We start from the raw sequence: 16,314 nt of genomic DNA on the forward strand, positions 1-16,314 counted from the left end.
TCAGATAGCCCAGTCATGCATTCCTCAAGCATCAGTATAGAGTTGAATGACTCCTTGGTGTGTGACTTAGTTGTACAATGTCCCTCCAGAAAAGTTAAAAGTCAGTTTTCTTGGTGGCAGTATTATAAGTCATTTTAAGAATGGCAGAGTCATTGATTTTATCTTTTATTTAGTAATTTCACTATACTATGTACAAGTTGATGTTCAAACTGCATTTGAAGCTGTTTAGCTACTTTTTCCTGCTAATAACTTTAAAATAGGACCTCAGTAAATGTTTTTCAAGACCATTATCAGTGAATAGGGGAAATTCATTCTTCTATTGGCTATAATAGCTATGTATGCATTCACCAACAAAGTTCAGTCTAGGATTCAGAGCAGGTTTTTAAGAATTCCAGTAGCCAGCATGGTGGCACAGACCTACAATCCCCACGCTTGGGTGGCTGAAGCAGAATGATCTAGAATTTGAGGCTAGCATGGGTTTCACTGCAAGACAATCAAAAAGGCAAGTATTCTAATGATAAAAAGATCTTTATAATTTATTCAGCTTTAGATGATGTTTAGTGAATATTGCAAGAATAGTTCTAAGTGCTGTTATTGGGTGGATATGTAAGCATTTGGGGGATCCTGGCAGTCATTAGGAATTCATGTCCAGGTAATGAGTCAATGACACTTTTGTTGGGGTATCATATAACCCTTATTCAGTAATAGCCCAAAATGCAAGAGTCGTGAGGCTAGCAATTTGGATATGCCAAAGAGAAGCTGTAAAATGCTTCCTTTAAGTGAAAAGGTGAAAGTGCTTAATAAGGAAAGAAAAATTACATGCTTGAGGTTGTTAAGATCTATGGCTAGAATGAATCTTCTGTGTTTAAAATTATTAAGAAAGAAAAATTCAAATTCATGTCAGTTTTGCTGTTAGACCTCAAACTGCAAAAGAGCCACAGTGCGTGATAAGTGCTTAGTCATTCACCTTACTTCATCACATAGGGTCTGTCATCTATAACCACAAGAAGCAGGGTAAGTGCAGTGGGGTTGGGGAGGAAGCATAAAGGAGAGAACATGTAGAGGAGTAGAGGATGAGCATATCAGGCAGAATAACAGCAAATGCAGTCTGTGAAGGCAGAGAAAAACGTGAACTGACACATGATACTAGGGGGGTAGTAGGAATTGAACTCAGGGCCTTATGTATACCAATAAAAATTATTTTTATAAGACCCAAATATAACTTGTAGAGATGAAAACTATAATGGCTGGGATGTGAAATGCATAGAACAGGACTAGGAGCAGATTACATATTGCAGAAAAAGATTAATGAACTGGTATGCAGAGCAATAGAAGTGATTAAAAATGAAACAGGAAAAAATTCAACAGAGTAGTCAGTAAGATTACTTGATGTAGAGCTACATCAAGTAAACTAATACACAAGTAATTGGAGTTCCCAGAGAAGAATAGAAGCAGCAGAAAAAATATTTGAATAAAGTCAAAATCTTGTCCAAATTTGATAAAAATTATAGTGACATATTAAAAAAAATCTTAACAAATTCCAACTATAAGAAACATGAAGGGAAATACATCTAGCCAACTCATGAACCATTTAAGCCAGCAATAGAGGAAATCTTCAAAGGAGACAAAGGAAGACAATGTGTCTCGACAAAGATATGCGTGAGAGCAGATTTCTCACTGAACCAGTGCAAAAAAGTGGGCAGTGGAGCAACTTCTTTGATGTAGTAAAAGAAAAAAATGTCTTTCTACAGTTTTATGCTTACTAAAAATATCTTTCAAAAATATGGGTGGCATTTTCAGACATACAAAAGCCAAGTGAATTCATCACCAAAAAGAAAGGTTAATGGAAGAATGTCAGACAGAAAGAAAAATAATATCAAAAGAATTTTATGTCAGACTTGGAGTGTAGTTCAAGTAGTAGAGTGCTTGCATAACAAGCACAAAGTACTACTGAAAAAAAATGAATTTTAGGTCTAGTTTAAGTCTGAGTGGGGAGTAGGACAGAAAAAATATTTTAAGAAATAATGAAAGAGCACTGGAAATGGTAACTTTATGCACAAATATTCTTGTTATTTAAATCTCTATAAAAAGTACATGACAGTTTAAATAAAACAATCCCTCATGGGTATATAACATGCAACATATGGCAACAGCAGCATTGGTGCAGGAGGGAGAAATGAGTGTGTACTATTTTAAGGTTCTGATAAGTAATATAATAGCACTTGAACTAGTATATCAGTTTAAAATGGGTTCCATAAACCCTAAGGTAACTATTAAAATAACAAAGCAAAGAATTATAGCTAACAAGCCAACAAAGATGACAAAATGTAATTATAAAAAGTACTACATCTAGAACCTAGTCCAAAGGGAGTAGCAAGCAGTCTCAGCAACCAGTGACAGCTTTGTACCAGACTTCCTTGAAGTCTTTTAGTCAAGATGAGCTATAAACCAGACATATCAGAGGTGGAAAAGTTTGACAGATCAACATGAAAAAAAATCATTACTGAGGAAAAAAAAAAATTCTTCCCTCAAAAGGAAACTATCCACCAGGAGAAAGTGTGTTCAAACGTTGGAAAATGAGGATCTGCTCCCAAGAGCAAATTTCAGCATTGCCTAAGAGTCTTGATTTTAGGATTGTTTTTGTTGTTGTGTTTTAGACTTGAGGCACCTACTGATGATAGCTTCTCACCTTTTTAAGTAGCTAGTGTTCCCTTAAATTCAACTGTTTTTTTGTTGTGCATGTGTGCTGCTGGTGACTGAACTCAGAATCTTATGCTTAGTAGGCAAGAGCTCTGCCACATGAGCTACACCTCTGGTCTTTTTGCTTTTCAGATAGGGTCTTGCTAACTTTGCCCAGGCCAGCCTCAAATACTGATCCTCTATCTCCCAGGTAGCTGAGAATACAGATGTGTACCATAATGCCTGGCCTTAAATTTGTTTTTAAACTTCTCACTGGTGTGTAAACTCTAGCTGGCAGGTGTGGTCAGTAATCTAACCACTGTCTCATATAAAGTTGCATGCTTTTGCAGCTTCTTATAGTTTATTTTCATTTCTTATGTAGTACTACAATAATAGAGTACTAGATTCAGGATTTAACTCCAGCAAAAAAAGAAATATAGATACAAATGAAAGCAAAAATATAGAAAAGAGAACAAAGAAGAGATGTAACAGCAAGGAGATTAGGCTCTGTCCTGACTATATCAACAACCACATAAAATGTCAGTATTCTAACCATATCAAAGGCAGCTGTCAGGTGCAATAACAAAACAAGACCCAATTATATCCTGTCCTAAGAGACATCTAAAGAAAGTGATAGGTTAAAAATAAAAAGGACAAGACATCTGGTTTCAGCTCAGAGATGTGGATAGTCACTTCTACCTTATGAGATAAAAAAGTTGGTGGCTCACACCTGTTATCCTAGCTACTTGGGAGGCTGAGATTGGGAGGATCACAGAGGGCAGCTTGGGCAAATGTTCATGAGACTCCATCTCCAAAATAACCAGAGCAAAATGGACTAGAGGTGTGGCTCAAGCAGTAGAGCACCTGCTTTATAAGCACAAACCCCAACTTCAAACCCCCGTTCCACAAAAACAAAAAACAAAACAAAAAAAAAAACAAAACTGGACAAACAAAAGACTTCTTGAACTCATCTCTCTTGAAATCTGGAGAGAGACAGGGACCTGCAGAAAGAAACAAAACCCAAGCTTTTGCTTACTTGAGACAGCTCCACACGTATATAAGGTGGTAGGAAGTTTAAACATGAACTTTTTAGTGAACTGCTAAACACCAAATGCTAGTGTATAAGGATGAGGGTCCAGGGGCCTCAGCCTTAAAGAGGTTCTCACCTTCATGTAGGCCTTCCCTCCAGGAACCCCATTAGGTTCTCACATAGAAAGTCAGAGAGAATCCAGAGAAAGTTGCCCTCCCTCCTGTGGTGCTGGCTTGGGGAAAGAAAAGGCAGCAACTGCTAAAAACTGTCTAGATCTAGTGCCCCTACCTCCACTACAGAGCCACAGCTGAAATCTGTTGTGGGCGGGAGCGGGGGGCACTGGTGGGATTGAGAATGGGGATGAAGATCACAACTGCTATAAACTGTATTGTGTCTTTACGTCCAAATTCAGATGTTGAAGCCTTAGCCCACAGTGGACTGTATTTGGAGACAGATTTATAAGGGGATATCAAGGTTGAATGAGGCCATAAAGGTGGGCCCCTGACAAAATAGGATTATTATAAGAGACAGTGGGGAGCTCCCTCTCTCTCTGACATGTGAGGACACAGAAGGTAATAGTTTGCAGCCAAGAGGACAGCTCTCAGAACAATCAGTTGATACACTGATCTTAGACTTCCCAGCCCCAACAGATTAAGACAGTCACCAAAAGAAAAATTCAGTATCAGGAGGGAAAGAGAGGACATTACTGCTGATCCCATAGATACTAAAAAGATACTAAAAGGATATTACAATCAACTCTATGTTCATAAGTTAAATAATGGAGATGAAACAAATTAATTGAAAGACAAACTACCAGAATTCAAAAATAACCTAAATTAACTCATCAAAAAATTTGAGTTTAGAGTTAAAACTCCAGGGAACTCTCAGTCCAAATTAATTTGCTGGTGAATTCTAATAAACATTTAAGAAAGAAATACCAATTTACACAATTTTTCTAGAAAGTCAAAAATAGAAGGGAAAATTTTCTGATTCATTCTGGCAGGAAAGCATTACTGATTTTAAAAAACAAGGCAAAGATATTACAAATAATGCCAGCAAATAAAAACTTGATCAATATCCCAAACATACATGCAAAAAATTTAAACTAAATGTTAGCAAATTACACAATATATACAAAGAATAGGGCTGAAGATATAGCTCGGTGGTACAGCAATTGCCTAGCATGTGCAAAGCAAGGCCTTGACTTCCATTTCCAGCAGTGAGGGGAAAAAAAAAAAGTAATACATCATGACTATTACTAGATTTTTAGTTGGAATCCTCTGTTCTTGTGCCTGTGCAAGAGTTCAAGCAAAACACGAAACAGTGAAAGCAGCAGCAATGTTCATTGAGAGGCAGCATTACAGAGAAGTGGGAATGAGCGAAGGTGAGAGGGATTAGAAAAGAAAGAGGTGTGTGTGGGGGGGGGATCTCAAATGATATAAGTGATCTTTCTCTGAATCCCCTCCTTTTTTGCCTCTTAAGGCAAATTACAACTAGATTAAAATGACATTTTAATGACCCAAAGGTAACTTTTAGTCAACCCAATTGGTTTGACCTGGAGCCTGGTAGTGAGCCTTGGCAGCCCCCTCATTCTTTACTATAACTGGACAGAATGATATACATATATATAACTTTTGTATAGTTGATTGTTTTTAGCCTTCAAGATCAATATGTTGCTAGGCATGTGCCCAACCCTCTCTTGTGTTCCCTTTGCTCAATTGGTGCCTAACAATGACCAAGTGGGAATTATTCCAAAAAAAGCGAATTTGTTTTAAGATTCAAAAATCAACTGATGTAACTTACCACATACATGTTTCCTATGACTGCCATAATAATAAAGTACCACAAATGAGTGGTTTAGAACAATTATAATTTATTTTCTCACAGTTCTGGAGGTCAGAAGCCCAACATTCAAATATAGTCAAGCCCAAGTTCCCTCTGAAAGTGCTAGGGAGGGAACCAGGCAGGCTTCTATCCTAGCTTCTGGGAACCTCAGGTTCCCTTGGCTTGTAGATGGCTATGCTCTCTCATTGTCTCTTCACATGATGTTCTCCCTACATCTGTGTCTGTGTTCAGTGGTCATCTTTTTCTGAAGACATCATCATATTGGATAAAGTCCTATCCCGACATACTTTTAACAAGATTACCTTTATAAAGATTTTATCTAGAAGTAGGTCACATTCTCAGGTCCTGGGGTTAGGACTACAATATATCCTGTTTTAAGGTGGACACAATGCAATCCAAAATTTTTAAAAATTTCATACATGACCATATCATATAGGAAAAAAAATTGATGGAATTCAGCATTCTTGACAAATCTCTCAAAAAACAAGGACAAGAACAGATTTTCAGTCTTTATAAAAAGCATGCACAAAAAGCCTAAGTAGAGCTACAGATGTAGTTCAGAGACAGAGTGTTTACCTAGTGTGTATAAGGTCCTGGTTCTGATCCTCAGTATGGCAAAGACAAAACAAGAAAACCCTAACTAACTTTCATATTTAAGAATGAAAGACTGAATACTTTGACTCTAAAATCAGAAACAAGGAAAGGATGTCTTCCCTCATCACTTTTAGTCAGCATTGCACTTGAGCTGCTAGCCACTGCAAGAATAAAAGGGAATGAAATAAAAGATATCCAGAACAGAGAGGAAGTAAAATTGCATTTATTCACAATAAATTCTGCATTGTAGAAAATCTGGTGAAATCAAAAAATCAGGAACCAGACAAGGATGCCCGCTATCTCCACTCCTATTCAACATAGTACTGGAATTCCTAGCCAGAGCAATTAGGCAACAAGAAGGAATAAAAGGAATACAAATAGGTAAAGAAACTGTCAAAATATCCCTATTTGCAGACGACATGATCCTATACCTTAAAGACCCAAAAAACTCTACTCAGAAGCTTCTAGACATCAAGAGCTATAGCAAGGTAGCAGGATATAAAATCAACATAGAAAAATCATTAGCATTTCTATACACTAACAATGAGCAAACTGAAAAAGAATGTATGAAAGCAATTCCATTTGCAATAGCCTCAAAAAAAATCAAATACCTAGGTGTAAACCTAACAAAAGATGTGAAAGACCTCTACAAGGAAAACTATTCACTTCTGAAGAAAGAGATTGAGGAAGACTATAGAAAGTGGAGAGATCTCCCATGCTCATGGATTGGTAGAATCAACATAGTAAAAATGTCGATACTCCCAAAAGTAATCTACATGTTTAATGCAATTCCCATCAAAATTCCAATGACATTCATTAAAGAGATTGAAAAATCTACTGTGAAATTTATATGGAAACATGGGAGGCCACGAATAGCCAAGGCAATACTCAGTCAAAAGAACAATGCTGGAGGTATCACAATACCTGAGTTCAAACTATATTACAAAGCAATAACAATAAAAACAGCATGGTACTGGCACAAAGACAGACATGAAGACCAGTGGAACAGAATAGAGGACCCAGATATGAAGCCACACAACTATAACCAACTTGTCTTTGACAAAGGAGCTAAAAATATACGATGGAGAAATAGCAGCCTCTTCAACAAAAACTGCTGGGAAAACTGGTCAGCAGTCTGCAAAAACTGAAACTGCAAAGGACTGATAACTAGAATATATGGGGAGCTTAAAAAACTAAATTCTCCCAAAACTAATGAACCAATAAAGAAATGGGCAAGTGAACTAAACAGAATTTTCTCAAAAGAAGAAATTCAAATGGCCAAAGAACACATGAAAAAATGCTCACCATCTCTAGCAATAAAGGAAATGCAAATTAAAACCACACTAAGATTCCACCTCACCCCTGTTAGAATAGCCATCATCAGCAACACCACCAACAACAGGTGTTGGCGAGGATGCAGGGAAAAAGGAACCCTCTTACACTGTTGGTGGGAATGTAAACTAGTACAACCACTCTGGAAAAAAATTTGGAGGCTACTTAAAAAGCTAAACATTGATCTACCATTTGATCCAGCAATACCACTCTTGGGGATATACCCAAAAGACTGTGACACAGGTTACTCCAGAGGCACCTGCACACCCATGTTTATTGCAGCACTATTCACAATAGCCAAGTTATGGAAACAGCCAAGATGCCCCACCACTGACGAATGGATTAAGAAAATGTAGTATCTATACACAATGGAATTTTATGCAGCCATGAAGAATGAAATGTTATCATTCGCTGGTAAATGGATGGAATTGGAGAACATCATTCTGAGTGAGGTCAGCCTGGCCCAAAAGACCAAAAATCATATGTGCTCCCTCATATGTGGACATTAGATCAAGGGCAAACACAACAAGGGGATTGGACTTTGAGCACATGATAAAAGCGAGAGCACACAAGGGAGGGGTGAGGGATAGGTAAGACACCTAAAAAATTAGCTAGTATTTGTTGCCCTTAACACAGAGAAACTAAAGCAGATACCTGAAAAGCAACTGAGGCCAATAGGAAAAGGGGACCAGGAACTAGAGAAAAGGTGAGATCAAAAAGAATTAACCTAGAAGGTAACACCCACGCACAGGAAATCAATGTGAGTCAATGCCCTGTATAGCTATCCTTATCTCAACCAGCAAAAACTCTTGTTCCTTCCTATTATTGCTTATTCTCTCTCTACAACAAAATTAGAAATAAGGGCAAAATAGTTTCTGCTGGGTATTGAGGGGGTGGGGGGGAGAGGGAGGGGGCAGAGTGGGTGGTAAGGGAGGGGGTGGGGGCAGGGGGGAGAAATGACCCAAGCCTTGTATGCACATATGAATAATAAAACAATAAAAAAAAAAAAGAAAATCTGGTGAAATCTTAAAAAAAAAAAGCTACTAGAATTCATAAATAGCTTTTACAAAATTCAGATACAAGTTCAATATTAAAATAATCAATGGAATTTCTACATATTAAAGAGAACAATAGGAAATTGTCTAGTATAGCATCAAAGAATATAGTTTTCTCAAATCCCTGACATGAGTAAATCTGAAAAATGACAAAAACATTGAACGAAATAACACCTATATGAATGGGTTTATTTAATTCAAGGGTCATATGACTCAATAGTATCATCCTGTAAATTATTCTTGTATGGATCTATAGCTTCAATGTGACTTCAATCAAAACCCCACCATTTTAAAACAGAAAGTGAAAACAGAGGGGACTTAGAAAAGCCAAAACAATTTTGAAAAGGAAGAATAAAATGGAAGTCAAACACTGATTTCAAGACTCATGCTGAATCTACAGGAATTTTTTTGTGTGTGTGAAGACAGATCACTGATACAGGATAGAAAATCTAATAGTAGACCCATAACAGATTTATAACGACTTATTTTTGAAATCCATGCGAAAGCCATTCTGTGGGAAAAAGACAGCTCTTTGAACAAGTGCCAATACATATCCATAGGCAAAACAGTGACCTAAGATAAATACACTACATACAAAAATTAGCTATAATTGGACCACAGAGCTCAGTGTAAAAGCAAAACTTCTATCAGAAAACATGCTAGGGAATCTTTTGTTATTGCATTGGCGGAGATAAACCCAGAGTCTTGTGCAGGCACAGGAGAGAATCGTTGTCCTGTGTTAGCCTCCTTATTCACACCATCTCATACAACCCCGAGCTGCTCCATCTAGCAAGGGGCTAGCCACTCGGTCCCAGCTCCGCCCCGACCCTGCACGCCGCGCCCAGGCACGCCACCGGCCCCGCCCCACCCGGCCCCGCCCCACGCGGCCCCGCCCCACCCGGCTCCGCCCTCCGCTCGCGACCTGCGGCGCCCGGCGGGGCGCGCGCCCGCTTGCGTCTCCACCCGGAAGCGCCACCCGGGCTGGAAAGTTGAGGCCGTGCGCGGCCGGGCGTTCGTCGGGAACGCAGGCCAGGCCGAGCAGCCTCGCGAGGCTGGCTTGCCGAAGCCTGCGCGCCCCCGCAGCCGGCCGCTCCTCGAGCGGCCGCGCGCACGCCCCGCCCCCATCGGCTCCTGGCACCTAGGGGGCCGCGGCGACGACCCCGCTGCGCAGCTTGGAGCTGCCAAGCCCTTGGGAGCAGCGTGTCCCGGCGACTTCAGACTGCGTGTCAGCCAGTAAGTGACGGCCGCCGCCTCGTTTCAAAGGTGATTATTGTTTTCTCCTGCAGTTAGTCCCAAGTCTTGTCCATGTCTTTTTACTTCAAAAACTGTTTTAACTTCTCGATCGGTCGCGCGGAGGAGCTACCACGGAGCAGAACCCAGGACAGGTCAGACCTGCTGAGGTGTCGCAGGGCAGAGCCTGCTTGCCGAGGACCTGTAGCTTAGAAAGTTTGGGTGGGAAGCATTCCTCTGGGAGCTAGTCGACTCCACGTTTGCCGGGCTACCGCGCGGGCCTGGAGAGGGCGCAGGGATGGCGCGCGCCCGCCGAGAGCGGGACGAGTAGGCGGGGCTTAGATGCTGCGCTCACCCCGCCCCGAGAGGGGGCGGAGCTCAGGTAAGGAAGGGGCGTGGCTTCGTGTCTCAGGAGCCTGCCTTAGGTGCCTTTTAGTTTTCTGGTTTTGGTACTTCACTGAGACAAAAAGGACAGAATAAAACAAAACTGATTTTATTTTGACCCCAGATATTCAATAAGACAAAAGGAAAGGGAATTTGAGAATTATGCAATGACCTTACTCAAAACAGTAAGTGTCTCAAGTCTGTTATTTGGATGGACATGTCTATTGAGTTTGCAAACAACTAGTCAGTTTTGTGCAGAAAAAGAATGCTACTTTCAAAGAATGTGTTGAAAAAGAATGCTACTTTCAAAAAAGCTGGTCCACTTAACAATCTAAATTGCTGGTCTAACTGATATTGGATGGCTGATCCCAAGTTCGTATCCTGGCAAAGTTGATGATGATTGAAGACACCGGACAAACAGTTAACAGTAAAGCAAGCACAAAGTTTATTGAAAAGACAGTAAAGCTTCCTGAGGGAGGGGCTTAGTGAAAAGCCATAGTATAGCTGGAGTCTAAGGGTGACATAGGGGTCTGCCTGCCTTAGGTTCAACTATTCAGCCTTGAAACTACATTTGTGATTGGTTGGCGCCTAATCAACTCTGGGCTGCACCCGGCCACCTGCCTGTCTCCTTCCTTAACAAACAGAACATTTCAAGAAAGTCTTGTCATCCTGGCCTTGGGGCCCACATTTTGCAGTTCCATTTTGTTATTTTGGTGAGAGGCTTGATTTTTCTGAGAAACCTGTTGTTTCGCATGCCCTTTTAGATTTCTCCTCCTAAAGTGTCTCCCTCATCCAAAATGGAGTCACCTCTGTCATTGCACCCCTTACATAACTGGGTGAAATTTCATCTAATCTTAATTTGAACTTTGAATTCTGCAGTTGCCCTCTTCCTGGTCTATATGGAGCTGTTTTTCAAATTGTTAACCTGTGGTGCTACACTTAATATGCATTTGTAGAATCTTAAGAGATTCTCTTGTAGCCACTCTTGGGAGTCCAGTGTTTCTTATTTTATTTTATTTTAGCAGTAGGCATCATGAAAATACTGTGTGGTTGGTTACTTCTCAAATGCTTTTACACTTGGCAGTATTTAGGCTACTTAACAAAAAGAAATTACGTGTCAGTGTGGTGGCTATGATTTATCACTCATTCTTGTGGACATTCACTGACTCACCTCTTAACCTCACACTGGCCTCCCATAGTTAGGAATGCTTTTGCCCTCACTATGGGATATCTTTTTTATACCTTTCCACTTTCCAACACATTAGGTTGGCAGAAAAGATCAAATATTGCTAATAGCATATGTGATACCTTCTGAGGATGGTAAACTGTGAACTTCATAACAATCTTTAATCTTTATGTTTGTGGGTCTACTGTGATGAGTGTTGGATAAATAAGTCAAATTAAAGTACACCTTTTATATTGTTTGCGCTGTTTCCAGACCAAGTAAGTTTCTTCATTGTAACTGCCTAGTGTAGTTACAATCCACACCTCGAGACTGTCACATCATTTAAATTTAATAACCCTCTCCTTTGTGCTATTTATATTGCATTTTGACCTGTCCCTTAGTTCTCTGAGGACAAAGAACACCCAGTACTGTGCTTTCCATTTGTAAGCACAGTGTCTTATGCACGGTAGATGTTAGAAAATGAACCCTGAATTGGATTTGTGCATGTATGACTTGTGATCTGACTGAATACATGAAAACAGGATAGGGGTAGGCTCTTTTTAAATTGCAAATACACATTTTTAAAAAAGAATTGCCAAAGAAATCAGATAAATGAAAGATGAAGAATAGTTATTTAAAGACTTTATGATATTACTTTCCTTAGTTTGTCTATAATTTCTTTACATTGTTGATAGTGTTTTTTGCTGAAACCTGTGGCTTTCCTAGATTAGAAAGAGAAAATAGGGAATAAATTCACGTCCAAATATAAATTTCTAAAGTGACTAATTGTTCACATTAGAACTGGCTATCAATCTGATTAATGTATTAATATACTATAGGATTAATGAGAAGAAAGATTTTGGAAAATATATGAGAAAGCCTTTGTACCATTTTGGGATTTTTATAGTCAGTACTATCTAATTCTTTGAATTAAATTTAACTTCTTTCTTTTTTAAAGTACATGTTTTATATAACTATAATAGGTAATTCAGATCGAATTAAGGTTTGAATTCAGATGCTATTTTGTGATTACAATGTGACCCAAAACTGGGATGATTTATAATCAGTCTTTTGTTAAAATGTACCTAGATTTTGAATATCAAAATTATAATACCATCCTTTCTTTTTCTTCAGTGACCTAGGTTCAAGATGAATAGCAATCAAGTTACACTGGTGGGTCAAGTGTTCGAGTCTTATGTTTCAGAATACCATAAGAATGATATTCTCCTAATCTTAAAGGAGAGAGACGAGAATGCTCATTACCCAGTTGTGGTTAATGCCATGACCCTTTTTGAGACCAACATGGAAATTGGAGAATATTTCAACGTGTTCCCCAATGAAGTACTAACTATTTTTGATAGTGCACTCCAAAGGTCAGCCTTGACAATTCTCGAGTCCCTTTCTCAACCTGAGGGTGTTTCTATGAAGCAGAATCTTCATGCCAGGATATCAGGTAAATCACTTAAAGATGTTACTGGCATGTAATTTTCTAGGATATGAAGAAAATGCAGCTCATGGGATTCAGAGTACTAAGAAATAATTGATATTTATACTTAAAATACATATCTATTTTGTAGCTGCTGGTCACTTCTTTTAAATCAGAACCGATTATCTGCTGTAGGCATGGGGTACTTTCCATGTCAACAGAGGGGAGGGAGGAGGTATGGAGACTTGCTTTATATATTTCTGTGTGTGCATAAAATTGTAAACCAAAGCAGCTTTATAAATTCTTATGACTACTAGCAATAGAATTGATGATACTAGAATTAAAAAACTGGAATGGGGGCATGTCTCAAGTGGTAGAGCACCTGCCTAGCAAGCACAAGGTCCTGAGTTCAAACCCCAATACTTTTAATAGAGTTAAAGAGTTAGTCTTAAGAATTTTAGGAAAAAATAGCACTACAGTGTAATGATTTCTTCACTAGTTCATTTCATGGAAATAATTCCTTGGAAGGCATAGTGTGGGATGGTGAAAGGAAATCTGGATTAGAGGATAACTGGTTAGAGCTGCAGCTCTAATCTGGGAGACTTGGCAAGTTATTCCGACTAAGTTTTGGTTTCTTCACATGCAAACTCCCTATACAGTCCCTGTCAACCCTCAAACCTTTCTTTTTAAAAAATTACTATTATTGTATGAACTAATAAAGATTGGTGCAGTCTCATTCCATTTATGAGAAAGAAAGATTTGGTGAAATTGAAAGCAGACTCCACAATACTTAAGCACTCTGTGATTAAGTTGGAGAACACACTTGCCCTTTTAATTTTTTAAAAAGTATTTAACCAGGAAAAGTTGTGCATGCCTGTAATCCCAACTTCTTGGGAGGTGAAGATAGGGACCATTTCAGTTGAAGGTCAGCCCAAACTAAAAGTTAGCAAGATTCCATCTCAACAAAGCAAGGCATGGTGGTTTACACATGTAATCCCAGCTATGCAGAAGGTGTAGGTAGGAGGATCAAGAGCTGAGGCTACCAGGCAAAAAGCATGAGACCATATATGAAAAATAACTAAAGCAAAAAATGGCTGGGGGCATAGCTCAAGTGGTAGAGTGCCTACCATTTAGCTTATAGGACGTTTGAGAAAGGTGGTGATTTATAATCAACAAAAATGCTACCATCTCTGTATTACTCTGCTTTGTGATTTACTGAAAGAATCATCAATTGATTTTACAAGTAGCAAGCAGGTGGCAATATTTTCTGTTGGATGTGGTTATAATTACATACTGTATTTAGACCTTACTGACACAGCTATCTTATGAACATCAGTTCTTTTTTAAGTCCTGGTTATTAGCTTCTCGGCCTAGATGTGTTTTTGTTTTGGATGTTGTTTGAGACAGGGTCTCTCTATGTAGCCCAGGCCTTGAACTTTCCATTCTCCTGCCTCTGCCTCTCCAGTGTAGGGATTACAGGCATCTACTGCCACATCCAGATTAAATATGTGCTTTTAAAAGGGTCCGCTGATGACTGCTACTTGAAATCTTTTCTATATTTTCTTAATTGGGTTCATGGTCTGACTTTTTAAAAGTAGAACACAAAGACTTTTCTCCAAGGAACTGTTCCATGGAGTCATCTATCAAGGTGTAAGTTGATGATGATGATTTTTTTTCCCCAATCAGGTTTGCCCATCTGTCCTGAGCTGGTGAGAGAACACATCCCAAAAACCAAGGACGTAGGACACTTTTTATCTGTCACCGGGACAGTGATTCGAACAAGTCTGGTGAAGGTCCTGGAGTTTGAGCGGGATTACATGTGTAACAAGTGCAAGCACGTATTTGTGGTCAGGGCTGACTTTGAGCAGTACTATACCTTCTGCCGGCCATCTTCATGTCCCAGCTTGGAGAGCTGTGATTCCTCAAAATTCACTTGCCTCTCAGGCTTGTCTTCATCTCCAGCCAGGTGTAGAGATTATCAGGAAATCAAGATTCAGGAACAGGTAAATGATCAAATAAATGAGAAAAATAACAAATATGAGGAATTGGTTTTCTGCTATGGTCAAATTGCTAGAATTAAGGAATATAGAATGGATACAAATAGATTCTTGTCATCACTTGTAGAAGATCAAGCCTGAAACTGTTGTACATGTATAAGAATATAGCTTTTAGGAACCATGAAATATATAATCATTGTTTTAGATGGAGCATTGCAAAGAAGATTGTGGAATGACTTAATTATATTAAAATTAAAGTGAATATTAAGAATTCTAAACTAGCTGTACTTAACTAGAGGATAGGAGAAAATTAAGGGGTTAGTTGATTGTTAAGCATAGGCAAGAGCATGATTTGGGGTTTTGGCTCAATTTTATTTATTGTGCTAGATGTAAATACTTTTTAACAAAAAGCCTGAGTTTTTCCTTTCCTCAAGCACAAAGGTTTATTTTCATCTAAAATAAATGGGAAATAGGCATTTAACACTAGCATGTAGGTGCTTCAGTGTGGAGCACTGAGACTTGAGTCTTTCTATTGCACCATTCTTAAATGCATGGCTTCTATTCTTATGGTTGTCTGTTGTCCAGGATGGTGGCTAGAGCTCCATCACATCTGTATTCTAGTCAGAAAACTGGAAAAAGGAAGAATGTGCAGGTGGACCTGCCATCTAATCAAGCCTCCATTTAAGCCTTCTCTTATTGGCCAGAATTTACTTGATCACACATAGGTGCAATGGAACCTAGAAATATTGTCAATTTACTAATAAGCACATGTCCACATGGAATAAAAGCAGAGTTCTATTATTAAGAAATAACTGAAGGGACTGGGTGAATTGCCTCAGGTCTTATGACTACAGATCAGGAAAGAAATGCCTCTCTTTTCTAGATAAGTAGCTTTGTCATTAGGTTTAGTAATTGGAACATATATTTATTTTGACCATCTACAAGGAAGAGTTTATTTGGAGATATTTTCCATATTGTTGCTTTTATTTTACTATGGTCTTAGTGGATTCTTAAATTGATGCCAGGCATAATTTTCAAGAATAATCCTTAAGTCTCCATAAAAATTGTATGATAATACCAGAAATGGAAATGGCAGTTTCAAGTATTGACAGGTTCTGGATGCTTAGCATTTATGAAGCATACTCAGTATGCTTTCTTTTCCTTGCTAGGTTCAGAGACTATCTGTTGGAAGTATTCCACGATCTATGAAGGTTATCCTGGAAGATGACTTAGTAGACAGTTGCAAATCCGGTAAGAATGTAATTTTTTGGTTTGAGACAGGGTCTATCTGTGTTGCCCAGACTGGTCCTGAACTCGTGGAATCAAGTGGTCCTCCCACTCAAGTAGCTGGAGTAGTAGTGCATCCAGCAAAAATGAACGTGTTAGCTTGTATATTGATTAGAAAAAGCCACTTTATTTACTTATTTTGTGGTACTGGGGCTTGAACTCAGGGCCTTCACCTTGAGCCACTCTGCCAGCCCTATTTTTGTGAAGGGATTTTCCAAGATAGGGTCTCATGGAACTATTTGTCTGAGTTGGCTTCGAACCACAATCCTCCTGATCTCTGCCTCCTGAGT

General features: G+C 39.0%; 1 protein-coding gene across 6 annotated transcripts in view; it reads left to right on the plus strand.

Annotated features, from left to right (window-relative positions):
• The first annotated feature begins 9,563 nt into the window (after positions 1-9,563).
• The window catches only part of LOC109694790 (DNA helicase MCM9), a 116,410-nt gene continuing 109,659 nt past the window's right edge, over positions 9,564-16,314 (plus strand). Inside the window, exons 1-4 of one of the 6 annotated variants that reach the window (XM_074075602.1) lie at positions 9,564-9,768; positions 12,449-12,767; positions 14,427-14,743; positions 15,907-15,988. In XM_074075602.1, coding sequence (XP_073931703.1) covers positions 12,464-12,767; positions 14,427-14,743; positions 15,907-15,988 — 703 coding nt within the window. In that variant the 5' untranslated portion in view covers positions 9,564-9,768; positions 12,449-12,463. Of the gene's footprint in view, positions 9,799-12,448; positions 12,768-14,426; positions 14,744-15,906; positions 15,989-16,314 lie in introns of all 6 variants that reach the window. The other 5 variants (XM_020176941.2, XM_074075604.1, XM_074075609.1 and 2 more) reach the window with 5 other exon arrangements.

Source organism: Castor canadensis, chromosome 1 (genome assembly GCF_047511655.1).
Source record: "Castor canadensis chromosome 1, mCasCan1.hap1v2, whole genome shotgun sequence".
In the NCBI taxonomy this organism is placed as follows: domain Eukaryota; kingdom Metazoa; phylum Chordata; class Mammalia; order Rodentia; family Castoridae; genus Castor; species Castor canadensis.